General features: G+C 42.3%; 1 protein-coding gene across 2 annotated transcripts; it reads right to left on the bottom strand.

Annotated features, from left to right (window-relative positions):
* Window positions 1-452: 452 nt before the first annotated feature.
* Window positions 453-26112, bottom strand: pla2r1 (phospholipase A2 receptor 1). 2 transcript variants are annotated; one of them, XM_070970634.1, is made up of 30 exons: window positions 25783-26112; window positions 23440-23820; window positions 23147-23320; window positions 22648-22812; window positions 22308-22421; window positions 20664-20813; window positions 20163-20351; window positions 19889-20052; window positions 19610-19720; window positions 17547-17659; window positions 16733-16902; window positions 16407-16615; window positions 15767-15912; window positions 14297-14381; window positions 14065-14200; window positions 13953-13988; window positions 13422-13582; window positions 12560-12624; window positions 11132-11235; window positions 10909-11045; window positions 8604-8721; window positions 8310-8449; window positions 7149-7290; window positions 5804-6039; window positions 3502-3682; window positions 3240-3374; window positions 2257-2379; window positions 2000-2176; window positions 1699-1734; window positions 453-1557 (listed from the first exon to the last, which is right to left on the bottom strand). In XM_070970634.1, the coding sequence occupies exons 1-30, from the start codon at window positions 25925-25927 to the stop codon at window positions 1340-1342; spliced, it is 4461 nt and encodes a 1486-aa protein (XP_070826735.1). In that variant the 5' UTR covers window positions 25928-26112; the 3' UTR covers window positions 453-1339. The 2 variants fall into 2 exon arrangements, with proteins under 2 accessions (XP_070826735.1, XP_070826739.1); XM_070970638.1 differs by lacking the exons at window positions 23147-23320; window positions 23440-23820; window positions 25783-26112 and having other exon boundaries at window positions 22659-22775.
* Window positions 26113-26794: the final 682 nt, after the last annotated feature.

Below are 26794 nucleotides of genomic sequence, written 5' to 3'. Positions count from 1 at the left end.
ATGGCTTTTATTATTATTATTAGACTTTTCTCTCATAAAAAGCAAGGCATTCTCTGACCTTTGATTTGTCAATTTTTAGCGATGACAAAAAACTACAAGGAGCCAGCCTGCAGCCTGCATTTTACACTTTCCATTAAGGATGCAACACATTTATCCTGAAGGAGTGGACAATGCAAGACAGCTGACCCTGCAAAGCTTAAGTGGGTATAGATTAGATAGTATTCATGGTTGGATGGTATTACTGTAAGAATTTCTTGATATCTGTTATTGGTTACCAAGTCATTTTGCATTGAGGATGTTCTATGAGGAACTAGCAAATTATGGTCATAGTCTGTGGAGAAATTCTACAAAAAGTGAAGTCATTAATAGACTGAAAAGGGGAACTTAGGATATGATGGGGATTCACTGAGGATTTCCCCTTTTTCTTTCATTCCTTACACAACCAGACGGTTGGGAGGAAAACTGGACCCATTAGGCCAAACTTCAGTTTATTAAAACACAAAGAAAATTGTACAAAATACATCTAATCATTTGCTTTGCATCAGCAGACAAAAGTGAATGAAAAGAGAACAAATCCAATCAGTTACAGCCTTACACATATTCTGTTAATTTTAAATGTACAAAAAAAAAAACCCTCTGGTATCAATATACAGCATGTATACTTCAGGAAAATAAAACACAAACGTAATACTGACAACACTGCCGCACCACATGTGCAGCTCCAACAGCTCCTGAATTCTGAGTGAAATTGCAAAATTACATCAGAAATATCACTAATTTCTATTCTGTCATCAATCTGCATCTTATTTATGATAATGAAAGTTTCTTTTGACAAGCTGACCAAGATTTTTCTTCACCTGTTTGAATCTTATTGAGGACAACCTTTCATCATTGTCTTTAATCTTCCTAAATATTGTTAATTATAATAGATGAAATCCTCATACTGCAGGATTTTGGCAAACATTAAGTGTTCAGTACCTCTTTTAGCAAGTTTCAAGCTCTCAAGCATCCCGTCTTCTTGTTTTTGTGAACTTTTTTAGTCTAGAAATTCAAACGCAGGCTCTTCAGTGTCAACAAAAGAAACATCTCATGAACATTTGTCTCGTGGAAATGAGCTGAATGAATGAAAACTGAGAGAGTGACGGGGGATCCTTCAAACATATTCTCATATTGAAGAAAGACGTTTGCCATCATCATCTCACCACTGTCCTGAGGAGTCAGCGTCACAGCTTCACAGTGTCATGTGGCATTTATACCTGATGGTGAAATGGTGAGAGACAGACAGACAACGGGAGAGATCAACAGAGACCTTAAGAGAAGAAACAGGTGTCACTGAGTGCTATTCTCCTGAGTGAGCCTCCAGGTCTGTGATCAGCACGTTTCCATCCGACTCCGTAGCCTGTGAGCTGGTTTGTCTGTAATAGGCGCTGCCCAGAGTGGGGAGCCCCTGAAAACGTGAAGCGTTCCTCTTGTACACGAACCACATCGCTCCTGCCAGCAGGGCAAAGATCAGCACAGCCACCAGCACTGCAGCGGGGATGATACCGTGATGTAAACCTGAAACACACAACATGACAGCTCCTATGTTTAATCATACACTATCCTCGCTGAGTTTCTAGCCTCACAATGTGAAACAATGCTTATGGCACCTATAGGAATCAGTACAGTGTGAATCACTCCAATTAAAGTGCACTTTACCGTTTAGCGGTTCCACTTCCACCTCAGACACTGTATCTGCAAAAGAACACATAAGGTGAAGCTTCACATTAATCATGTATTGTCTTGGGCAGCTTGTGACTTCTGCGCGTCTCTCACTTAATGTATTTTCTCTTTTCAATTTCAACCCTGTGGCATTGTTAAGTGGGTAAAAGGTTTTGAGGACCCACATCTAGAAAAGGCCAACGAATAGTCCATTATGTTGAATGAGCTCGATACAAGGGGCCCACTATTCTTTCAGAAGACTTCAGAGATCCGAGCAACAGCCCCCGATTCAACTTACTTAAGGTGGTTTTACAGACGAAGCCGAGCCGCTCGGTGCATGGTGACAGGTGCCACACACCGTCAACCACCCTGGTAGTGACACAGGCATCAGCGGTCAGCAGCTTGGAGTCTGGGGCTTTGCCGGCCCAGTTGGTGTAGTCCATCGGTGAACCATCCACCCAGGCCATAGAATCAGCTAAAAGCAGAGGCCTCTCTTTAATGAAATGTGAGACTGCAGGGGATTGTAATCAGCATGACAGAGTGATAGCTTCTTACTGTCAATGTTGAAGTACAACCCCAACCACACGGTGTGGTGAAGGAACCCTGAAGACCACAGCTGCTCCAGAATGAAACGATTCTCTTTCTCACTCTCAATGGTCAGGATGTCTGAAGTGTTGACTGGAAAGTGAAAGTAGCACAGCAAACTCACAACTACTGTGCAGTTTAAAGGAGCAGTTTGACATTTTGGACAAAAAAATTATTCATGTTAAAGATTTTAAATACTGCCATCATGTTTTTACAGTAAATATGGAGCCAACCGAATGTTAGCTTAGCCTAGCACTGAGACTGGAAACAGGGGGAAACAGCTAGCTTGGCTCTGTTTTGTCATCAATGAGAGGTTGCCAGGCAGCGATCAGAGACTCCAGGAAGTGAATGCAACTACAGCTATACTTTGCACTTTGATTTTTGCTGAGATTAAACGAATGAGACATTATGTATTAATTGTTGAGCTTTAGGAGCGCTGGTAGGTGGATTTTGTTACATCTGGACAGAGCCGGGCTAGCTGTTTCCTCCTGATTCCAGTCTTTTTGCTAAGCTAAGCTAACTGATTGCTGGCTGTGGCTTCATATTTGCTGTACAGATATCAGAGCGGCACTGACCCTTTCACAACTCTGCAAGAAAGCAAATACGCATATTTCCAAAAATGTCAAACTTTTCCTTAAATAAACGTAAATGTTATATTTAAACAGGATTTTACTGCTCTTATCTATTTCCTCTGCATGACATTTCTAATTACAAATTTAACGACAGTTTTCTAAATCCTTGTGCTTTTCAAAGCAGCTCTTCCATTTGACCTGTAGGGGGAGTATGCAATCCATCCTGCAGGTTACAGTGACAAAGCAGCCATTTCTTTGATTTACTTTTCTAATTTTCAGTCATGATGTCATTGTCATATAGAGAAATGCAACACAGAAACGACACATATAGTGGCTAACACAGGTAATGAATAACCAAAGTCACATCTCATGAATCCTTACCTTTCTGCCTGCAGTGCTCTCTTGACTCTTCAAATGTAAGTTTCTGCACCACAGGTTCAAAGTTGTAACAGCCTTGTCCAAATTTCACCCATGTGGATGGACACACCACCTCATACGAGATGAACGGTTTACTGCCTGTGAGAGAGAGCAGGAGAAAGGCAGAAAACGGTGTGTATTTTCACACAGTCTGAGCGACAGCAACAGCTGAGGAGATGCAGGGTGGAGCTCTCAGATTTTCAAGTTTCCTTGAAGTAGCACTGACTTGGTGGGGGAACATGACACAATGCTCCCGGCAGCAGAGTTTCGCAGTCGGCTCTCCTCCAGCCTCCGCTCACATCCATGTACACACACTCTCCAGACACAATGTCTTCGTCGTCGTCAGCTGCGTCCCAGTGTGTGTACACTGTGTCGCTGCCATCTGACCACTGATAATTGATGCCACTCTGAAAGGAAAGCACAGTCACCAAAGTTTCAGTCAAGAAGTTGTGGTGGCCAGTAAGACTCAACACTTACTTAAAATGCAAGCTGCTGCAGAGGAGTCGACCTGTGCACACACAGCAGTTTGATTAAAAAGGTTTTGGGGAAATACTTGAGTTATCCAATTACAAACAAAACAATCTTGAAAGACGTCTTTAAATCAGTGTTGCCATTCATGTGGACCGCTGACAGTTTTGCTATATCAGCAATTAATGCATCTTTTGCACGTATGCTTACATTAGTTTATTATATCAGATTCTTGTACTTGTATAATACCTGCAGGTTGGTGCTATGTAATATTGTGCACAGTGCATGCTCAATTTTTGTAAGCGGCACTGGATTTCTGGCATGTATGGACTTCGTATTTGATTTTTACTGTGCACAGCATGTTTCATTTCCCATAACTAGTTGTTAGCTAAACATCAAGAAATCTTCACACCAACTGACTCAAAATGACTGTTTCTCGCTCATGCTCGCCGAAATACTTTTTTCTAGGTCTGCTTTTCATTTAGAAGCATTCTAAACCTAGAAATCTCAAATTAAAATACTTATTTCTAACCTCTTGACGAAGAAAGCACCATGCTTTAGTTAGGGGAGATTCCAGATACTGATTCACCAGACATGACGCACACGATATGATGATAAAGCAACATGATTCAAAGCAGTCATAATAGTTACTAATCTATGACAAAAATACTTTAGGTATTTGTTAGTACTGAACAAATGTTTGCTGTATTAATGAGTGGACTAAAAGTCTAAAGGGCAGATTTATTCTGGGTGGCTGCTGAGACAGAAACTGAACAAGATCAGGCAAGACAGGCAGAGAGAGAATCAGCTCATTCACTTCCTGTGTTCATTTCTCTCCATGACTAAGACATTCCGCAGGGATTCAGCGATACTTGAATCCAAATGTTAAATCTCTGACTGTCTGCTGGGAAAGCTCATGCCTGTGGACAGAATACCTCTAAAAGGTAGGAGAAAAACCCCAGAGGCATGTGAGACAAATGTAACTAGCCATCAGCAGACACCTAAGTGAAACGAGCCAAACAAAACACATTAGGTGTCCGTTTAAAGAATCTTTTCGGATGTTTTTTTTGTAATGCTTTCCTTTGCGCTTCAGACCTTTGGGTTGCATATTAAGATTTAGTAGATAAGCGTTCCATGTGTTCCTATTAATCAAAAACAGTTTCAAATCTTCAATTTTTGTGCAGCAAATTCAGTCTTATCAGGTGGTGCATCATGATACAGCAGAGTAGAGTTGGACAAAAACTCAGACACTCAATAAAATGTTAAGATTTTTCAGGACTTTTAACTGTTTAGCCGTCTAAACACAGAACTGACTGCCACACTTGCCAGTTTTAGGATGCTGGTGACTAGCTGACATGCACAAACTTTGCTTTTGGTAAAGAAAAACAAGGACAAAAAGCACATAAAAAGTATAAACTAAAAATGAATCTCATGCATGCAGATCTGTAATTCATGCTCCTTAATTAACCAGTATTAAAGGAACAGTTTTCGGAAATATACTTATTCCCTTTCTTCCAAAGAGTTAGATGAGAATACCACCACGATGTCGGTTCGTTAAATATGAAGCTAAAGCCTGTAGATGGTTGGCTTAGCTTAGCTTAGCATAAAGACTGACAACAGGGGGAACAGCTAGCTTGGCAGGGGGAAAAAACCCACCTACCATTTTTATCTGATTTCCTGACGTCAGTCATCATCAAGACTGTGAGAGTCGGATAACTCCCCAAAACTACTGTTTTCGTAAGGATAGTAAAAAAAAGAAAACTTTTGGACAGTTAGCCTTTGAACCAAGCTGGGTTGTTTTCCTGCTTCCAGTCCTTATGCTAAGCTAGCTAACGTTCGTCAGCTTCATATTTACAAGCATGAGAGCGATGTCAATCTTCTCATCTAACTCTTATTAATAAGAATGAATACATGTATTTCCCAAAATGTCAAACTAACTAAGACAAACAGTAGAAAAGGAAACAAACACACAAAATGCCACCTCTCAAACACAAACATTCAATAGACACACACACACAGTGTAGAGGTAAACAGTACATATAGCATGAGAGGATACATACGTCTTGACTATACAGTCCAATCCAGTGGGGGACTGCCAATCTATTGACAAGGACAGTAAGGAAAGCCTGGTGGTAGGCATCTGTAACGCTCACTAGGTCAGAATCATTCTCTATGCACAAATGCATCGCGTCGTACCAGCTCATGTTGCCAGACACAACCTTGTAGCTGCGGCTCCTGTACTCAATATTGTCAGGGGGAGGGTGCTGATAGGAGTGGGTGGGGGGTTTAGATGTATCTGTAACAAGAAACGAAAGGACAAGAGAGAGGAGGGTGGAAAAAAGGTCAGATAGTGGTAGGCTGGGTCAGAATGATCACTTCAAGGTGTTCATGTTGACTAGCTGTCGATCACAGTTAGACAAAAAGTTGGACATTTTAGGCTTATACACTTGCAGTGAGTTACAAAATTGAAGGCATTGTCCTGTTCGAGGAGTGACTTCCTCGAGTCTTGAGACAGATAGAGTGGTGTCAATCCTCTCATCTAACTCTCGGCAAGAAAGCGAATAAGCGCATTCCCAAAATGTCAAACTACTCATATAATGTTAACCATCGAAGCTATCAGTTCTATTTTTGATGGAATAACGCCATGCCATGAGAGGAGCGGCCGGGTTATCCATAGAAATGTGACCAGCCACATCACAGGTGTCATTGTGTTGTTTCAGTTTATTCAATTAAAAGACAGCAGATATAAACCTGGCATATTTCCCATAAACGTGGCTATTATGACTCTGTGGTTCATGCAAATTGTGCACTTGCCATCTCCTTTATAGAGATTCAGGGAAAACGAGGAGAAGCAGGCCTCCAACAGGTAATAGCTGTAATAGCTATTGTGGTTAAATGCATGGGAATCTACACCCGGTGTATAAAGAAAAATATATAGTACATCTCAATGAATGGTATGTCAAATGCAGCATGCCAAAAATACCAGGATGTCCTATTGCATGTTGTTCTAACCCACAATCCTCATATGAGCAAGAGGGTCAAAGTCAAATGTGCATTATGACAAATTAGTATGTCCCAGTTGTATGCATACTGCATGCAACAATACGTTGTCTAAAAGCAGCTGCAGCACTAAAAGTTAAAAGACAAAGGATGCAATCTGGAACGCAGTCAAGTTGTTCTTTACTTTGCTTTCAAATGTCATTGTGTTTTCTATTTTCTATTAGTACCACACTGTGTGAATGCCAGGAGAGGATTCCACTTCATGTTGAAGCAGAGAGAAGAGGTTGCAAGAGAAGTGTATGAGAGACCATTCAGCATCAGAAAGCTACAGGGGTCTGACAGCAAAAGAGAAAGTCAAACAGTAACAGAATGAAATCAAAGCCACAGAAACTGAGGGGATCGTACCTTGAGGTTTTTGACAAACAAAGCCATACCCACTCTCGCTGCACTTCTCATCATACCACTTCCCTGTCAGGTGGAAGTTGTGGTTGTTGGACAGAACAGTACACAAAGGCTCATCAGCACCTCCGCTGAGCCACTCATCGTCCTGGGGGTTCATAAAGTACATATCAATACACACAAACCTGTTCACAGAAGTTTCACTTCACATACCTTCAGCCAGAATTTAGTGTGTTTGCACAGGTGAAATGGTGCATACACCTTTGCTCAGATTATGGCATCTCCTGAAATCAGTCAACAATTTTACATGATTTATGTTTTTGTATTGCAAGTCCAGTGTTTTTTTTAGCATTATTATTTATCGTTGGGAAAATCCAATCAAATCAAAAACAATTCTAAAGATTAAACTTCTGCTGTGTGCACTGCTAACAATGAAGATAAAAGTTAGTACAGGACAGCGAGCAGAAACCTGAGAAAAACATCCAGCAGTTAAAAGACTCATGCAAAATGCAATTTTTAAGTGATTCATGGAGAATAGAAAAAGAACTTGTAGTGCTAAAATACATCTTGAAGCAGTGGCGTCTCCCACTTTGCTATCATATTACAGCATAACTCTGTGTTCTCTCAATCTCCTCCATCTGGCGCATTGAACAAAGAGGCCTGGAGTGTACTTGGTCTTGGTTCACAGTCCAATGTTCCAACACTTTTTAAGAACACAATCAATTTTGTTTGGAGTATATACTGTAAGAATAGTGATTAAGACTACATCACCCTCTACATACAAATAATGGCCAAATGATTACAACCAGAATTATAGACTCATGATTGTTTGCCTCCACCAACAAGTCTAGTTGCAGTTTACATCCATGTCTGTCCTGACTCATATATGAGTCAGGAGATTTTGAAGGAATTTAATAAAATGTGTATTTTTTGGCGAATCACTATATTAATATGTACGATTCCAGTGGATAATTTCCAGTGAGAAACATGACTGGATGGACAACTTGAAAACATAATGCAATGGCTGTTACCAGCACACAAAAGGCTATTATGCAAAAAGCTATTAAGTTATTACTCACCGTTGAACTTGTGAGGGACACATATTCAAAAACAAAAGACAACAAATTGTTATGCTGTTAGCAGTGTGAAGTATTCACAGGAGCTTACAATGAGATAACTCTTTGGTTCAATTGGAGACCAGTTGGTGTAGCTGACTTGTTTCCCATTGGTCCACCTCATGGTATCCTCGTCCCACAGACCAATCCACACACCGACAGAGCTTCCCTGGAGCAACATGGTGATGTACGCTGCAGAAGCGGTGGCATGTTAACAGGAAAATAAAAGCAAAATTTAAAAAAAATTAGCAGTATTCCCTAATGTAGCTACAAAGTGCTCTTGTCTCATGGTGTTATGCATATAAAATAAACCATCAGATGGTTGTATAGTTCACTTTGAGTCCACCTTGCTCAATCTCGTCCTCTATAGCGACTAGCGAGCCTTTGAATGAGGAGCAGATGGACTGGGCATCTTTCCAACTCTTTCCCTCCTCTGGACTGCCAGGGAGGTGAAGCAGGAGACACTGCCAACACACACACACATACAAAGCATGAACATCACACTGTGAAATGCTAATTATTACTCCCCAATCACCACCAGGAGTCTTGTACAGAGAGGTCAGGATTCAAAATTAAAAAAGCCCAAGCATGCAGTGTCCTTTGATAAACAGAGAAGGACCTAATTTCATTTTACTGGTGAAACAAAAGTTTGGCAGCTGATTTCCTGCATCGCCACAGCTCTGCTTCCTGTGGTTGAGGGAAATCAGGTAACGTCATAAAAGGCAATAACTGTTAATATCCCATGAGGTTCAGCTGCAAAAGGTACTTATATGTATACTTTAAAACGAGTATGGCGGTTTATGCTTTATGGTTTATGGCGTCAATCATGAACAACAAAGTCCACATGTCTCTCTCATTCCCCTGATTTCCTGTCAACACGCTAATAATAGGCATAAAATGCCCCCCAAAAACTCTCTTTGTTCCATATTTTATTCAGGAAGAGTAAGGACAGGCATTGCTGCAAGGCTTTCCATTCAGTTAAATATGCAGAACAATGATAGTCTTGCTAAAGGCCACATGTTAGACAGTGGCCCTCATCTGGAATGACACATTATGAATGACCATCTCATCAAGTTAGTTTAGTGTTACATTTAGAAACTCTGTTTTAATGGAAAATATGTTTTTAAGTTGATGATTTCTAAATAATAATGTTTATTTTATAGCAAAGTATTGTACCGATGCTAGCAACAATTTACATTACTTAAACAATGCGGTAATTTACTTTAAAGAAAACTGCATTTTAAGGGTCTAATTCTAGTCAACATAAGCAGATGATTTAAGAGATCAGCTGGTTTTACTCTTTATTTGAGGTTGACTCAGCTTGAGAGCCATCAGTGGGGGGTTATTCTGAAGCTGTCGACAAAACTGACTCAAGAACAGTGAATGTAAACACAAACATCCTGCTTCAGCCCCAGAGACAAATGGAAATTCAGAGAAGCAGCCGTTTAAGAAGCGATCTAAGGGAGAGCCACTCTTCTGCAGTTTGCACTATTAAAGCAAAATATGTGGATAATAATTTAAAATGGTAACTTTAACGACCCCTATTTTACATTTATAAGCACTTCTAAATATCTAATAATTGTTTATGACACATGATAATGTAGTTGCAAGCAGATAAAAATACATTAATTTGAACTAGAAATGTATTTTATGTTATTCTCATTCTTTATCAGTTTACAGACCAGCCTCCATTTATTTGATTGTTCTTCCAAAACCTGATATAAAATGATCAATTTTGTGCATGGAGGGTAATATACAGGGGATAGCTCCTCTTATCCATGTTTCAGTTAAAGCTTGTGCAGAAGTGCCTTAAAGCTGCAGTAGGTGTATAAAGATATTTTTTTGTAATATTTGCTAAAACTGTCCCTATGTCCAGACAGCAGTACATGAAACATGTAATCTGTGAAAAAAGCGCCTCCATGGGTCACACCTACTGCTACTACAGCGATTTGCAAGAATCCACTGCGCCCGACACAAAACAACCAATCAGAGCCAGAGGAGCTTCTGAGGGAGTGTCTGACATCTGTCAATCACTACTCACACACGCTGCGAACCGCCCCCTCCCTCCGCTCATGCTGCCGACTACCGCTCAGTCAAACAGCTCTGTGAGCGGCGTCAGGAGGCTAGTGAAAGTCATGGCGGAGCAACAGCCACCCGCAAAGGAGAAACTGCTCATACCGCCGCTGCCAAAAACAGCATACGGCTAAGACAACAAATAACCAGAAAGCTAATATGGTGATTGTTACAGTAACACTCCACAGCGCATACGGTATGTTAGCGACTGTGATGTAGCGGCTGGGCAGAGTTAGCTTGTTTCTGATGCTAAGGCTAACATTACTGGTTGTCACGGCAGCCACGCAGACGCTGCAGGGAGGAGGGGCTTGGAGGCAGGGCATGAGTGCAACGGAGAGGGAGGTGGAGTGACGTGAACTTGTGTTGTTTTAAATTTTCAGTCTGCTCTGTTCTTGATCTTACATACTGCAGCTTTAAGTGGAGTTTCTGACATCTGATGAGGGAGAAAACATCCTGCTTCTCCTTCTATTTCATTTTTTCCCACAACTATTCAGGCCTCATTAGACCAGTTATATTAGTACGTGATTCATGAGTTTGTGTGTGTGTGTGCGTGTCCACATCTAAGTGTGTGTCTGAACCTTGTGCCCAAAGTACAGCCATTCCTCCGGACATCCCCCGATGTAGTGCGGCTCCCTGGGAGTCTCCACCACAGACACAGTCTTTCTCTTGCAAACATATCCGTGGAGATCACTGCACTTACTCGTCGACCACTTCCCTGAAACATACCAGGAAAAGCTTGACACATTATAGCATGTGCGTGTACACGCGCATCACCATGTTTCTGCTTGTGCGTGTGTTTACCTGATAAGGAGGACATGGTGACACACATCCTATTTCTACCCGGGTCACCTCTGGCAATCCCCTCAGCCCAGTTCTGAAACTCCACTTCAGTCTTGTCGCTCCACCTGCAAACAAACACAAATACTCAATGCACAGCCCTCGCTGACATCCTGGTTCAGTAGGTTTTAATGCAAGCAAATAATGCTGTGATTACAACAAGATAAAAAGTTGCAGTCTAGTCAGGGTCCATTAAATATCTGCAAAGGAAGAGGCCAAGCCAAGCCTCAAACATGATGGAAATTTGGCATTCAGTATGCCGTTTGTCTCAGGTATGACTTTGAGGAACGTTACAGTCTCCTCCTGCCACATTCTTCCTCTTTGAAGGGGAACAGAGCATTAAGTGGACGACTATCTTGCATGCTTCATGTACATCATGATTAAATTCTGGTTTCATTTCTCCTTGTTGTATTATGCTAACTTTTCTTTGGGATTTCTGTTGTTTCTTGGTGCAAACATTAAAGATGCAGAAAATACAAACTGCAACCACACTAATAAGCAAACACTTAATGGATTTCATTGTAATGCAATGAAACTGAAATTGGATGGACACGCATTATTTTCTTACTAAGCTCAGATTCTTTCACGACTTCCTCAAACAGCATTTTCTACCAAATCTGGCAACAAACAGTTCTTGTCATAAGTGTCTTTGACCAAAATGTCCCTGAGTGTTTGTGTTATCGGATGTCTGCATCTTGTGCCCGTGTTTCACCTGTTGCCTGTTTTTTGACCTGTAATCTGAGACACTTGCTGTAGACTACTCAGAGACTGGGCCAGGATTAGGAGAAGTTATCTTTCCATAAAAGCTGTTTGGAGTAGGTTTCCTGTCTAGCCACGCTAGCCTCTGTTGTGTTTTGTCTGGGAAGGGAAATAGAAGAGCAGCTCAGTCAGTTGAGGCTTTATTTTAATTTTCTTGTTTGCTTAGATGGGTCAGTAATTTATACAAAACCTCGATTAAGTCCTCCTTTGTTACATTTCTTTTTGGCAACACCCGCAGACCTTTATTTTTTTTAGCTGGGCTCTATTTCTCATTATGTGTATTCAGTTCAAGCTTCTTAAAATGATTTGCCCATGAAATAATTTACTTGATTGCCAAACTTTGGTTGGCGTAGCTTCCAGAGGGCTGGAGCACACTTCACCAAATCTGCAACACGCAAGCTATGATTTTTGACACTGTACCTGCAAACCGTGCATGAGCATCAAAACCCCTGTAGGACTCACTCACATTGATCTTCAGTGTGCAAGTGGCTGCGACCATTTGCAATCTCTACACAAGCAGCTCTCACAAATTGCTTTTTGTGAAACAGGCCCCCGAGTTGCAACCAAGTGCAGAGCATCAACTGCTCTAATAGAATCAGTGGCAGCAGCGGGAAATGTTTAAAGCACACACACCTGACCTCCTCTCCAGGCTGTCCGACGGACAGACCGATCCACCAGTCGGTCGGGCCCAGGGAGAGCTGAGGAGACAGAGTGAAAGGAAACAGAGATGAAAAAGAACTTCGCTTTTACCCTTTGCAAATCCAGTCCTCACTGGGCTGGAGGATCAGCTTTTCAGAGCCTCTCTCACATAAGCAGCCATTCAGGCGCTTTCCTTGGCCCGTGCATCGGCTCTTTCATCGCCTTGTTTAGTCCCCTTTATCCCCTCACAAGCCTCAACACCACAAGAGACTCCTTTAGTGTGGTCCAAAAGGCCGCCGGCAAACAAAAAAAAAAACGTCTTTTTGCTCACTCCGTGTGTGTGGAGGCACTCGAGCATGAAAGTGTCCACATATGAGGTACATTTCATCTTGTCGAGGTGTGCCTGTAAACACTTGAGCTTGTGTGAGGACGAGCGTGTCATTTGTCACACATTTTAATTCATGTGTTTGCTTTTCACTGAGTGTAAAAACTGTTGGAAGAATGAGCCTAGTGGGCCTTTCAGAGGAGAAGAGCCTCTGAGATGAAGTCCAGTACACTGCTTTGGCTGTGTACTCCTGTATGAAACTGTGCTTCTGCCTGCTGAAGACAAAGAAAGGGTTTTTGTCCAACACTGTCAGATGCTTTTACTCTTAACAACATGGTGCGTGCAGTGAAGAGGTGGGGAAGTTATAATTCATTAAAAGACAGTTGTCACACCTCCATAAAGATAACACTGATTCTTTATGGAAACTTCATATCACTGCTGCCACCTCGGAGTGATTATTATCTGTATGTATGGCAGTCTGGCAATACTGAAATTCTGGGAATATGTATATGAGCAGTGGCAGTAACAGACCCGCCGCAAGCGCTCCTTGATGAAGTGCAGCTCCTCTCTGGAGTGAATGGACAGCAGGTAGGCGCCCATCATCTGACAGGCCAGAGAGACGGCGTCCCAGTCAAAGGGCTGCTTCGCCACCAGGTACTCAGCTCCACGGTAAAACACCCAGGGATCGCTCTCTGTGGGGGGGCCAGGAAGACAATTTTAATATCGTATACATTTTCAAGAAGTCTCAAGAAGTTTGGTAAATAAGGTGCTGCTATCCCAAGTAGACAAATGTAGCAGTGGAAAAACAAAGAAAATAGGTATCTTAAATTGTAAGTATAATAATAAGTACGATATTGAGTGTAATAAGTTTGTCTTAAGGTCATAAGAAAATTCATAGAAGACTTTTAGAGGAGTAATTATGATCTCATCTCATCTCATCTCATCTCATCTCATCTCATCTCATCTCATCTCATCTCATCTCATAACAGTATCACACAAGACAATACAGTAAGGAAGTGTCAGTGTCTGTAAGGAAATGAAGGAAATGAAAATTCCACTCACGCTCAGTGTACCAATATGGTTTTTTCAGTTTATCACCTGCAACATAAATCAGAGTTTAGTCCGTAATGCAGAACTGTTGCGTGTATGTGCAGCATGTGCAGAGGGTGTTTACCTCTGGGCAGGTGGCAGATCCACTCATGTTTGGTGTCGCAGGGCTGTGGCGTGAGAGCGTTGGTCAGGTCACTGTACACAGCACAGTCCCTCCTGTCATCCTCCTCGTTTTTATCCTCTATGAAGGACGTCACCACCTGCCCGAAGTAAAGAGGCACGAGACAAAACCATAATGGATATGCCCTCTGATTATGAAGGCTTGTGGACAGAAGCAGACGCCTCTGTGTACTTACAGGGGAACCGTCAGACCACTCCCAGGAGCCGAGATGTTCAGGGTCTCTCTTATTTAAACCAACCCAGAACCAGCGACCCTCTGTTCTAAAAAAAGAGGAACAGAACAGAAAACACACTGCAACACAAGTCCATCTGAGTCTTGTAACCTTTTAACATCTAAACTCACCAGGACACAGTGGAAGAAATCTTTTTAGTGGTACAGGAGGAAATAAACTGTTCATAATATATTCTATTAAATCCAGTGAATTAAATACCTGACAAATATTTATTATTTATTTATTATTATTTCATGCTGACAGAAAAATCATGTGGAGCACCTCAGGGTTTAATTCTAAGACCTCATGACTTCTGATGTTCCTTCTATATGCTTCCCCTCAGTCACATTATACACAGACATGCTGTCGCATGTCATTGTTACACAGATGTACATTTTCTTTCACCTACATCACGGTTATGTTTATTTATCTTTGTTGTTGTTGTTCTTCGAATTGTGTCACATTGAGTGCAACAGAAAACTGGAGTCAAATCTCTTGTTCATGTACATATAGTTGGCCAGATTCTGATTCTGTTTTATCTTGAACCCTTCTGATCTGTCCTGTCTGGTTAAGATGTCAAGCAGATGTGAACGACTGGATTTCTTCCCTCAATTAAATTCTTAAAAAACAAAAATACGATTCCTGTCATTGGCCCAGAAAACCGGCATACAAAGATCAAGTCATTTCTTGGTGCCATTGCTGACAATATCAAGTCTGCAGAAAGAAAAAACTTGAATACCATATGAACAAGCTTGTTACAACCTGTCTCAATCATCTGAAAAACATAGTCAGCATTCAACCAGTTTGGACTTTTAAAGATGCAGAAGTTGTTGCCTCATGACTTTATGATTTTACTAATGATTTTTAAGGCTTTTCATGTCAAGTTCCACATTATATTTCATAGTTGCTTTCATATTAGCAACCTCTGTGCAGCCTGAGGTCCGGCTGGATGTTCCTGTGTCTAGATTTCAGACTAGAGGGGTTTGTGGCTTTGCTGTCAGGGCATCTAAGGTCTGGAGTGAGGAGCTCAGGCTCAGATGTTTTATACACTGCACATGTTATACAAATAAACATTATTATTTCTGGCATCATCTCACACAGCCCAAACCTAACATTTACTTGACTCTAAAATTATATAATCATTGTAGCACATCCTTCCTCGCTCACAATTTCACTTAAGAAACTTGATATCTTAAAGTGTTTCACTTGGTTACATGACTTATTCAGGTGTTGTTTTTTCACTGTAGAAAAGCAGCCATCTGTAGACATACTATAAAACAATTCCAGATCAAGTTTTATCCTCAAAAGCCAATAATTAAATTCTGTAATCACTGTTCTATGCACTCAAAACCTCAAAACACAACACTCCAACTGATGCATTTATCAGTTCTCATAACATTCCCGCACTGATGAGGCCCAGAGGGCTGTACCAACCCTTCAAACATGGTACTGAGGAGCTGCTTAACAAACACCTGCTCCTCATAGTGGTGGAAACTGGCCAGCTGAGCCCCGAGGGCCTGGCAGAAGAAGTCTGCTTCCACCCAGGAACGCTTCATCAGGACTTTCTCATCATGGAACACCTAGAGGAGCAAAACCCACAGTCATCTGAGAGCTACAGGTTAAACTGACAACAAACATTTTCAGGTAGGCTGTAGACATGCATCACACACATAGAAAATGTTTTTACTGTGTAAGTTTATATATATTCTGTGCATTTTGCAGTAATATCAACATCTTCTGTATTCAGCCCTGCAGTAAATGTATTTTCGGCAAACCTCATAATGTTAATTTTTCTTTAAACTTGAGGTTAGTCCCGTCTATACTTTTTTAGAAGAACACACACTCCTGTGATGGGCTGTCATTTGTGTGTTTCAGCCATTGTTGTTGAGGGTCTACTTCTGACCACTTGGCTTATGTTTGACCAGTGAAACTCTTGCCCTCGTACTCCTAAATTAAAGAAGGGAGGCAAGGAGAGGAGATAAAACTGAAAAGATGAATGAGTTGACATGAGTCATGTCAAACATGAGTCAGGACAGAGGGGAGGGGCACGGAGAAAAGTTGAGGATGGTCCAACCTTAAAACAGACGAGCAGCCCTGAGTGTGATTCCCACCCTGGAGGACAGGGGGCGTAGGCATCAATGTGGTGCTCTGGCAGCTGGATATCGTGGTAGTTGCTGATGTTCTGCTTGCACACAGACAAGGCCTTGTGGGACTTGCAGTCTTTCACCTCCCAGTGACCCAAAGCGGGACCACCTGACATCGCAACACAGCCACCAGTACTGACTAAGTAAAAGAAGAGGAAAAGAAGAGAAGATGAAGCCAAAAGAGATTCACATTAAACCAAATCCCCAAGTAAACACAATCAAAGCATTTATAATTATTAAACCAAAAACTGGCTACCTGGTTGGTGTTTGTTCCAGTTTGTGAAGGTCAGAGGCAGAGAGGAGCCATTGTGAAGAAGCCAAAAGTACTCTCCCTCCTTCTCATGGTCCATGAGGCCGATCCAGTAGTACATGGTGCTGTTGGCCCCAATCTCACTCAGCAAACTGTTGACAAATGCCTGCTCGAACCTGCCAGCAAGAGACGAGAGGTGAGGACAGAGGTTCCACCTTTGCTACCAACATTGTTCAACACAATAAATCAACTGCTCAACTGGATTTCCCACTTCACAGCCATGTGCCTCCACCTGCCAGTCAAGCTGCATTTACATCCACATCTGTCCAGACTGGAGTGACCACAGTTTCAAGTGGACACCCAAGATAAGTGTCACAAATTCAGCGTCTGACCAAATGTGAAATATGGTCACAATCTCCCCTTCTGTCCCTGAGTTATGGTGTTGAATAATGACCAGAAAAGCAGAACGTTCTGATGTCACAGTGAAGTTGACCTTTGAGCTTTTGGATATAAAATGCCATCCTTTCATCCTATGAGACATTTATGTGAAATTTAGCCATAATTATTCTATCAATTCTTGAGTTTGTGAAGTCACGGTGACTTTTGACCTTTGACCACCAAAATCTTATCAGTTCATCCTTGAGCCAAACGGAACGTTTGTTCCAAATTTTGAAGAGATTCCCTCGAAGCATTCCTCAGATAATGCATTCGAGAGAATGGGACAGATGTATGTATGGACGTGTGTACGGAAGGACGGACAATCTGAAAGCATGGTGCCTCCAGCCATGGTTGTCGACAGCGTGAAGGTATAATAAAATACCTGTTTTCCACAGTGAGAAGAGGAGCCTTGCAGTAATATCCCATCAGTGCGTCTTCATAGCTCTGTTCATGGCCGGTCACCGTGTAGCAGGAGTGGCCATGTCGCTTCCAGCCCTGTAACATCAAGAACAGCAAATCCACTCATCAAACTCCATCTACGTTCTGTTGAACACTGCAGCTTTTTCTTTGAACAAAATGCTAACACCAGCATGCTAACATGCTCACAGTGACAATGCAAACATGTTAATAATGATTAGCCAATTTTTATCCAGTTCACTATCCTAATTCAGTCTGTTAGCAGCTAAATAGGCTAGTTAGTATTAAACTCAATGCATATCATTAGTTCTGAAGTATCCTCTAAGGACCCTGAATACATGTAGCAAATACACTGCAATCCATCCAAAAGTAGTGAAGATATTTCACTCAAAACCAGAAAAAGAAAAAAAGGCAACCACATGTTGGCACTAGAGGAAAAGTCAGAGGATCAGCAAAGTTAGTAGGCTTCATCCTCTGGGGATCACAAAATTTCATGGTAATCCATCCAGTATTTGCTGGGATATTCCAGTCTGGACTGACTGACGGACAAACAGATCAACTGACACTAACATCCATAAAGCCACACTAGCCACTGCTAAAAATACATGTGTGTATTTCTCAAGCTAATGTTTCTTTCTGGCATCAGCACCAGAGCTCAGGTATCAATCACACTCGCACTATGCAAACCCTTCAAACCTGCCTAGTCCTAATCTGGAGTGAAGGTTATTCTATGTGTTAGTGTATGTGCGTGCAATTATATGCAAGCCTGTGTGTTGGGTTGTGTGGTGAGGTTGTGTTGACAAGTGGTGTCAATTTGCCCACCTCTTCACCCCTTTATCCCACTGGACCCCCATCCTCCCTGTATCTGGGGGCCTACACTAACACTTACATGAAGACAAAACTAGACAAAACATTTCACATTGCTGTGTGTTATCACCTGACTGTACAACAAAGAGACCAAAGTGGAAAATGCACTTTTGTTTGCTAAGGCTCATGCAGGAATCATCAGAGACTGCTTGAGCGCGTCCACTGATATTGTGCTCATGATCCAGGGTATGAAGCAGCCCGATGACTCAGGAGTCTGATATTCTTGTAAACCGAGTCAAGGAGCAACATGAATGCCAGACAATACGTCAGCAGCGGAGTGAATCAGCTCATTGTGCTTCTGAAGGGGAAACTTGTTCGGATGTTGAACACCAGCAGGCGTGTGGCTCCGCCTGGTGCACGTCCTGATCTGTGTGGAGCTATTGTAACACTGCCCCACACATAATCTGCCTGACAGAGTTAAAAATAGGTCACTTCAATGTCAGTCGGAAAGAGAAAAAAAATCACTTTTTCTCGAGCGGAGTGTGAGCAAAGCTTTAAAAGGTCATTTTACCAAGTCAACAAATCAGATTCTCTCTTGCAAATCATTTGGTTATGTGACAAACTATGAGGCCATTTTTCACTGTACTCAAGACAACGACCTGAAACCAAACATCTTGTGCTTGTAGATGTTACATTTGCTTTTTAGCTGGCCCTATAAGCATGAAAGTCTGCCCCGCCCTGACTGACTTACACCATTGATCAGTTGAGTGTTGGAGTTTCCTTATTGGTCCTTGCCCTTTAAAAACAAAGAGACTCAGAGGGTCCTGAACTGTGTTCTCACAAGGCTTTTGAGGCCCTGAACGTCCTCAATAACGTCCTCAGAACACACTGACCATACACGCTTCAGTCATATACTAGGTTTTGACCAAGTCTTGTTTAAACCAATCATGTGTGAAGTCTTATCAAAGGTAAGTTAAAAAGATTAAGAGTTTTGTGATGTATGCATATACATTTTTTTTTCAGTGTTGACTCTTGAAAGATTAACCAGAAATCAAAGTCAAATCAAATGTTTTGGTTTCGCTTCTACTGCAAAGTCAGGGTAAAGCTACTGTTCAAAGCAGTGCAGGACAAGGTTTCCTCGTCTTGCTCGAAGACACTTCAGCCACTGAGTGCATGCTGGGCCGGATGTGTGTGCGTGTACTCGTGCGTTTATGTTCCTACCTCAGGACAGCCCTCATCCCAGGTTCCACGGTGACTAACGGGATTCTGGCTTTCTCTTCTGCACACAGCGGGCAGTTGCTCACCACATGACGTTAAAAGCCAGTTACCTTCCTGTGAAAGAAATTAACATGTCACTCTCATGAGGAAAGCAGCCGATGAATGCATGCAAACATTCTTAAGGGATTAGAGTTGACAGACTCAATCGGCAACTATTTTGATAATTGATCAAGAATCAAGAGGGTTTTTACATTAAAAAAACACCAACTCAGGGTTTCCCACCTTCCTGTCTACTTTGGCACAGAGTGCTGCATCTGTCAGGTTGTGAGGAGGGTGATACTGGTGCCAGAGAGTGAGAGTTACTGGTGAGCCATCAGACCACTCTACAGTCGGCGAGGATGCCTGTTTCCAAAGACCGATCCACATCTCCGTACTCTCCCCAGAAACTGGACACACCACGGCATTAACACCAACAAAACAGTATTAATTCTCCCCTTGGTTTATCCGCACAGTGCCTACAGCAAATAGAACTTCAGATGTGTGTGATGCTCCTTACAGTTAGCCAGAAGGCTGAGCAGCATTTCCACCTCAGACAGGGAGTGGAGGCTGGTGAGGTTTGCCCCCTGAGAGCCACAGGCTTGGGAAGACTCCTCCCAGCTTCCTGTTTCTGACAGCAGCCTGTAGCAGAAACCATTATGAGGCCACCAGCCACTAGCACACTCTGTATGGATGTACTGCCAGTTCTCTGTTAGAGGAAGAGGAACCAGGAGAGGAGAAGAAATAAGCACGCGAAGGTCCAGAATAAGACATTTTTACAGCACAGATTCACAGCAGACATTGTTTTGGTCTAGTCGCCGACAGCGCAATAGAGAGGAAGGTCAAAGGTTCACTCCCCAGGTGCAGTACAGCTGTGGAGGCCGAGAGCTACAAGAGCTAAAAAAGCTTCATACATTTTGACTCATAATTCATCCCTGCCTCAGGCGAAGACACCTCTGAAGATGCAAGGAAGGAATCGGCATGTCAGGTGTTCATGCGACGTGTGTGCACACGCTCTCACCCAGCGGCTCGGCTCTGCGGGTGTCGTTCGGCGTCTTCTTACAGATGTAAGGCAGCGCAGACTCACAGGACAGACTCTGCCACTGACCCTCGTAGGCTGAGTTGTGCAGTCCACACTGTCTGTCGTCCTGTAGCGGGCTGGCAGGCAAAGCTGATGGGAACACAGTGACGGGAGAAGTTCAGTCTCTTGTCTCATCTTTAACCCTTGCGGTTTATTGACATTCTCTTTACTTCCTCATTGTTTAGAGACCCATTATTATTTGATTGAAATCAAATCAAGTGCTAATCCTTCCCTTCACAAACTGAGTGCGCATTTGACAAAGGTGACAGTAAAGCAGTGTTATTACACCAAATGAAGAAATATTTCACGTTTTACATGTTAAATGGTATATAAAAATATATATTTTGCATATTTTTTGCAATATATATCAAACAAGAGGGAGATACTACATATGTTCGGTTGAATTATGCACAGCACAGGCATGTTAAATGTGATAAAAAGTTTTAATCACTATCCATTATTTTGACATTAATATTTTTACATTTATTGGAGCAACTGTTTAATTTACATAAGTGAAGTTGTGGTATTGCTGTTCTGGTTAGAATCTTCTGATTGTGTTAAAATTACAATAAGCAACTTTTTTTGACAAACGTCATTGCATACTTGAATGAATTATATATTGGGGTGATTGAGATCTAATTTCTTATAATGTTAAATAAAGTGCATTGAATTACTTCCTGAGAAAGGCTGCGATGCGTAGTATGTGCAATCACAGCACTATATATTACATTTGTTAATGGCCTGAGAGCTAATGGACTGAGAGCTAATAGCCAGCATCACAATGCAGTCTGGAGCAATTTTTAACGTCAACTTAGTTAATGCATGTAGTTAATCAGTTGCAAGGATGTATATCAATCAGCACTAAATGCTCTCCAGCAGCATGTATCAGACGAGGATGGTGTAGTCCCTCTGACTCAAACATTTACACATATAAGAGACTTGACTTCAGATATCATAAATGTAAGCAGGGCTATGCAATATGACGCCTACTGCTTCATATAATGCTCTATTGTTTATCGTGTTGTGTTTCAAATGACCTTCGTTACTGCAATATCTTTCATCATTTGGACGGTGCTTTGCGATCTTCACGGCATGGACACAAATAAACATGGAGGAGCGTGAAGGTGCAACAGGAGAAGGACTATGACCTGCCAACACTAAACGAGGAGTTTGCACCTACAAGAGCGGCTGCTTGCATGGATGAGGTTTAGGTGCGAAAGGTCTGAGGCCGACCAGAAAACCGTACGTTGCAAATTATGCTGCAGACTGGTCCCCAAAACAGACTGAAACACCACCAACCTCTTTTACCAACTTCATACATGAATATTTAGATTTTGTGACATTTTTATTTGACTATATGTATCATATATAATATAGAACTCAAAAAGTAATAAGAGACAAGCCTTTCATGTGGTCGTTCTATATAAAATATTGATTGAATTTACAGAAAATGCATTATACTGTGATATTTATCATTACACAGGATATCACGATATGGGTTTCTGACCATATCATGCACCTCTAAATCTCATGAAACTGACACTGCCCTCTCATCTTGCCCTGAAGTAAACAAATAATCAGTACCTGTGGTGAAATTGACCAATGACAGAGGTGCTCCATCAGACCACTGCCACCCCCGCCCATCCTTCAGGTGGTTCAGCCCAATCCACACCATCGCTCCAACGCCTGCAAGTCGATCTACAGCAAGATACAAACACAAGAGTGCTGTACAGAAATCTCATCTGAGTTCAGTGGAGAATACTGCCAGTTATTGATAAACTATTGGTAAAAATCAGCCAGCCTCACGTGTGTTCCATACATTAGATGCAGTGTAATGTAGTTCTAGTGTAATGCTGAAGTACACGGAGGATGTTTTATTCAGCAGCTTTATGATCCCTGTGCGTGTTTTCTACCGGATGCCTACCTCGGATGTACCTGTGCTCTGCCAGGCTGGTGATGCTGAGCAGATTCCCACCTTGAGCCTGGCAGGTCGACAGCGCCTGACTCCAGGTTAGGATGGTGTACAGGTTGAACTGGTAACACGCCCGCAGCTCCTGGTTTGACTCCCAGAAGCGCTCACAACTGGAATCTACGAATAAAGCCATGAATTGAAAAGGCAGCATGAAGCAGAGAAGGAACGAGGTGAAATGAGTTGACATGCACATGTCTCCAGGTGTGGGTAGGAGCGTATGAGTCATGGTCTGAAATTAATGCGAGCACAGAGCGGCAACAAACTGTAAGTGAAAAATAAGAGTTTTGTGCATTTGGTTTGTTTTGTGGTTTTTCTGAGTCACATGAAAATGGCCCCTAAAAGCAGACAGCCATTTCATTATGGACCTCGCTTTATCCACAAACTGCAGGTCATGTAGCGTATTTACACAAGCTCCTTTCATACTCCGGCATGTCCGTGTGTCCATTTTTACCTTTCACCGGACAGAAGCCCCATCTTTCGGCCTCATCGTAGTGAGTGCTGGTAGAGCACCACAGAAGATGGTCCTCGCGCCCCTCGGTCGTGCACTCAGAGTACCATTTGTTATTGTATCTAAAGGGCAAAGCGCAGGGCATGCCGTGCGAGTTCCCTAACAAAGTATGGATATCTGCAAATCAAACACACCCAGCATGATTTAAACATCCCATGGAGACAAGTTAGAGAGTAACTAACTTGACTGTTTTCTTCACAGTTGACAAGCAGATGTTAGGGTTAGGGTCTATTTACCTTCATATGGATACGAGCAGGGCCCCTCTCTGGCTGTGTTGTACCTTTTCCACTCATGATGAGAGTTTTTCTTTACCACCACCAATCGTCCGGCCACAGCCACCTTCCACCGGGACGCCGCATACAGCATGTTTCCACTGCAGCGCCACCACAGCACAGGGAGGGCCATGTCGCACTCGAACGTGCCGAGCGGCTGCGTCGTGTCCGACATGTTGAGGCCCAGGCACGTGCTGGTGCCCAGATTGAAGAGGCGATGTCTGGAGACCCACTTCCACAGCATGCGGCGCGTGGGCCGCTCGCAGTCCTCCAGCACCAGGTTAGAGCGATCCACCGTGATGCAGCGTTTCAGCGGCTCGCTCTCCAGGATGAACAGACCCTTTTCTGCAAAGAGACGGAGGAGAGAGCGAGGAGGATGAAGATGAGATGAGCAGAAGTGGCGCAAAGGGGAGCAGGAGGAGGTATGAAGGGAAGAAAGGTGAGAAACACAGAGGAGGAAATGAGGAACTGGTGTGAATGTATAATACAGCGAGGGGTGGATGGATGGGTTTGTGTTTCTACACCAAAATGGAGCCGTGTTCGAACTAGATGAAGGCCTGCGAGAACACAGCGCCTTTGTGTAACTGAACACTGAATGTATACAAGTGACAGTGATGAAAAGAGCTGGAGGAATTATCTCATCCTTCATGTCACTAACACACACTGCAGATGAAAACAGAGCGTATGTTACTGGATCTGAATAAAATGTTCACACAGCCTGTGCTGAATTTACAGAGTTGGAAAGATTGCTTTAAAGAGACTTCGGTGTTGTACATTCAGTGTGAGATGAACTCGAAGGTCCATGTGGCCCAAACTGTTGTCTGTGGGGGCTGTTTTCAGTGTCTGGATGTCCTTCCTCTCTGCATGGTCTATAACACTAATATATAAACACACAACACTACAGTGTGTACTGAAGGGGGGAAAAGAAGGTGTTTAAATGTGATCAGATCAGGACAGAATAAATATCACAACAATGATGACAAACAATTTAAGAAGTAGGAATGCAAAAATTAGTTATTTCATTTTTGAGTGACCGTTTGCAGGGCAACCAATGATTATTTTCATTACTGATACGTCCGCGGATTAGTTTCACAATTAATCAAGTAACAATTGTTTTGTCTATAAAACTGCAAAAAATGCTCATTACAACATCCCAGAGCCCAAAGTGACGTCTTTGAATTGTCTCATTTGTCCAACCGAAAGTCTAAAAGCTGATTCTTCATTTAATACCATAAATGATAAAGAAAAGAAGCGAGTCCTTACAGTTACGATGCTGGAACCAGCAGATGTTCGCCAATTTTTTCTTGCAATCAGTCATCTAGTTAGCAGTTCATTTTCTTTTGACTGACTAATCGTTGCAGTTTTAATTTTTTTTTATCATTTACGTGATTAATCAAGCAACTCTTTTAGCATCAGAAAGTAAGCTCTCGGTGCAAGGCAGCTGCCTTTAATTCGACATAAAATCACATGGAAAAGACAATAAACAGCTGGAACCACAGGATGTGAACCTTTTTTGTTTGTTTGTTTGTTTGTTTGTTTGTTTGTTTGTTTGTTTGTTTGAATAGTTAACAGTGAAATGATCATCAGAATGGCTACAGATTACTTTTCAGTGGATCAGCTGATCAATTAATGAATGTAAAACAGAGAAAATCTGCGTATTCTTGCAAACCAGATGCAGCAATCAGTAAATGTTTGTCATACTTTCATAATGAACGAATCAGTTTTCAAAACGGTCATTGATTATTCGTCAATTTACAGATCATTTCAGCCCTGCTGCAAACATTATCCAATGTTAACCAGACTGCTGTTCAGTCTGAGCTGCATGATCTTGATCTGCACTTTCTTTCTCTGATTTCACCTTAAAATGTTTGTTTTCGGTACTGAATTCATCTGCAGTATAAAACAAAGTCAAAGTTAACTTGCACGGAGCGGAAAAGCTCCATTCAGCTCCTGAGAGGTCCCTTTCATCACAGAATAAAAATCACTGATGGTAATGTGAGCCAGGCTGCAGCAGTGGGGCTCAAACTGTGGTCCAGAGGCTCTGGGGGGACTTTGAGAGAAGTTTAGGTGGGTCCCCAGCAAACTGGAGAAAAGTTTAACTTCCATCACCATCCCAACGAGCGCCATGAACATGCTGTAACGATTACTGCTCTCCGCGCGCACTCACACTCCTCAGTACACTTCTGCAATTATCTGCCCAAATCCCACCAAAATATAAGGCGTGGGCTTGTTTTGCAGGAGGTCATTGAAAAAAAAAAAAAAAAAAAAAAAAAAGGCCCACCGGTGCAACCAGATGAGTCAACTTACTGTAAAACTCCATGAGCTGCTTTTTCTCCAGGACCTCATCGTCCTCCTCGGTGACACACTCGCAGCTTTTCGTCAACAACACAGTTGCACAAATAGTCGCCACCACAGCCACGGAGCCGACGAGACGGAGCGACTGTGCGAACATTTCGACGGCGGGATGCGGTGTCGAAGCGCCAATGTCCGCACATTCCGAGGCTCCTGGTCGCAGGGGAGGTATTTCGGGCTCGTTGTTTGTTCGCTCGTAGAAAACTTTGCCCGAGTCAAGTTTTTCAGCGGGGGACCAGCGACGTCACGTCTGACGGAGGAGCTGCCGCTGCTCTCCGGGCGAGAGGCCGCATTCCTGCCGCTCCGGACTGTTTTCGCTGGGACTGAGCCATAAAAGCGACGGAACAACAGGCCTTCAGCGAATAAACAAAACTCTGCGATACTGTATACCAAAAGTTATGCGTTGATATTTTTACTGAAGTAAAAGTACCAAAGTATTAGCATCAAAATATAATCAAAGTACCAGAAGTACCCATTTCTCAGAATGGGTAATATGTGTTATAGTTGTAATAGTATTATAATAATGGATTATAATCATTGATGCATTGATATGTGCAGGTGGTAGAGGGGGGGCTAATTGAATTTCTCTGTCTCTTAACCCATCATTATACATCATATTTTATTTGATGATATATTTGTATTATTCAACTGATATTGCACAGTAACTTATGTATGTATGTATAAATGTAGCGCAGTTAAAAGTACAATTTTTGGCTCTTACTTGTAGTGGAGTAGAAGTGTGAAGTAGCAGAAAATGGAAATACTGAAGTGCAGTTAGCTGAAATACTGTACTTATACGTGTATGGATAAATAGACGGAAAATTTTACCATCACTTCCTGTTCCTCTCCTCCAATCTGACCGCATATTTTCTGCTTGTGGTTTTTGATGAAACACAACTTTATTGAGGGAAAATGCACCATGAGAGCACAATAGAAGGTAAAATAATGAAGGTGTTAGAACAAGATT

Source organism: Chaetodon trifascialis, chromosome 1 (assembly GCF_039877785.1).
Source record: "Chaetodon trifascialis isolate fChaTrf1 chromosome 1, fChaTrf1.hap1, whole genome shotgun sequence".
Classification (NCBI taxonomy): Eukaryota; Metazoa; Chordata; class Actinopteri; order Chaetodontiformes; family Chaetodontidae; genus Chaetodon; species Chaetodon trifascialis.
Note: the sequence above shows the minus strand (reverse complement) of the source record. Positions and strands in the feature narration are given on the sequence as shown.

Bases quoted from the DNA above. Each gene is read 5' to 3' on its own strand.
- pla2r1 (XM_070970634.1), bottom strand. From the start codon at position 25,927: ATGTTCGCACAGTCGCTCCGTCTCGTCGGCTCCGTGGCTGTGGTGGCG. The intron at 22,422-22,647 runs GTAGGCATCCGG...ATCTTGCTGTAG, and splicing joins AGAGCACAGGTACATCCGAG to ATCGACTTGCAGGCGTTGGA. The intron at 8,722-10,908 runs GTTCAGACACAC...GTGTGTTGGCAG, and splicing joins GGCTGTACTTTGGGCACAAG to TGTCTCCTGCTTCACCTCCC.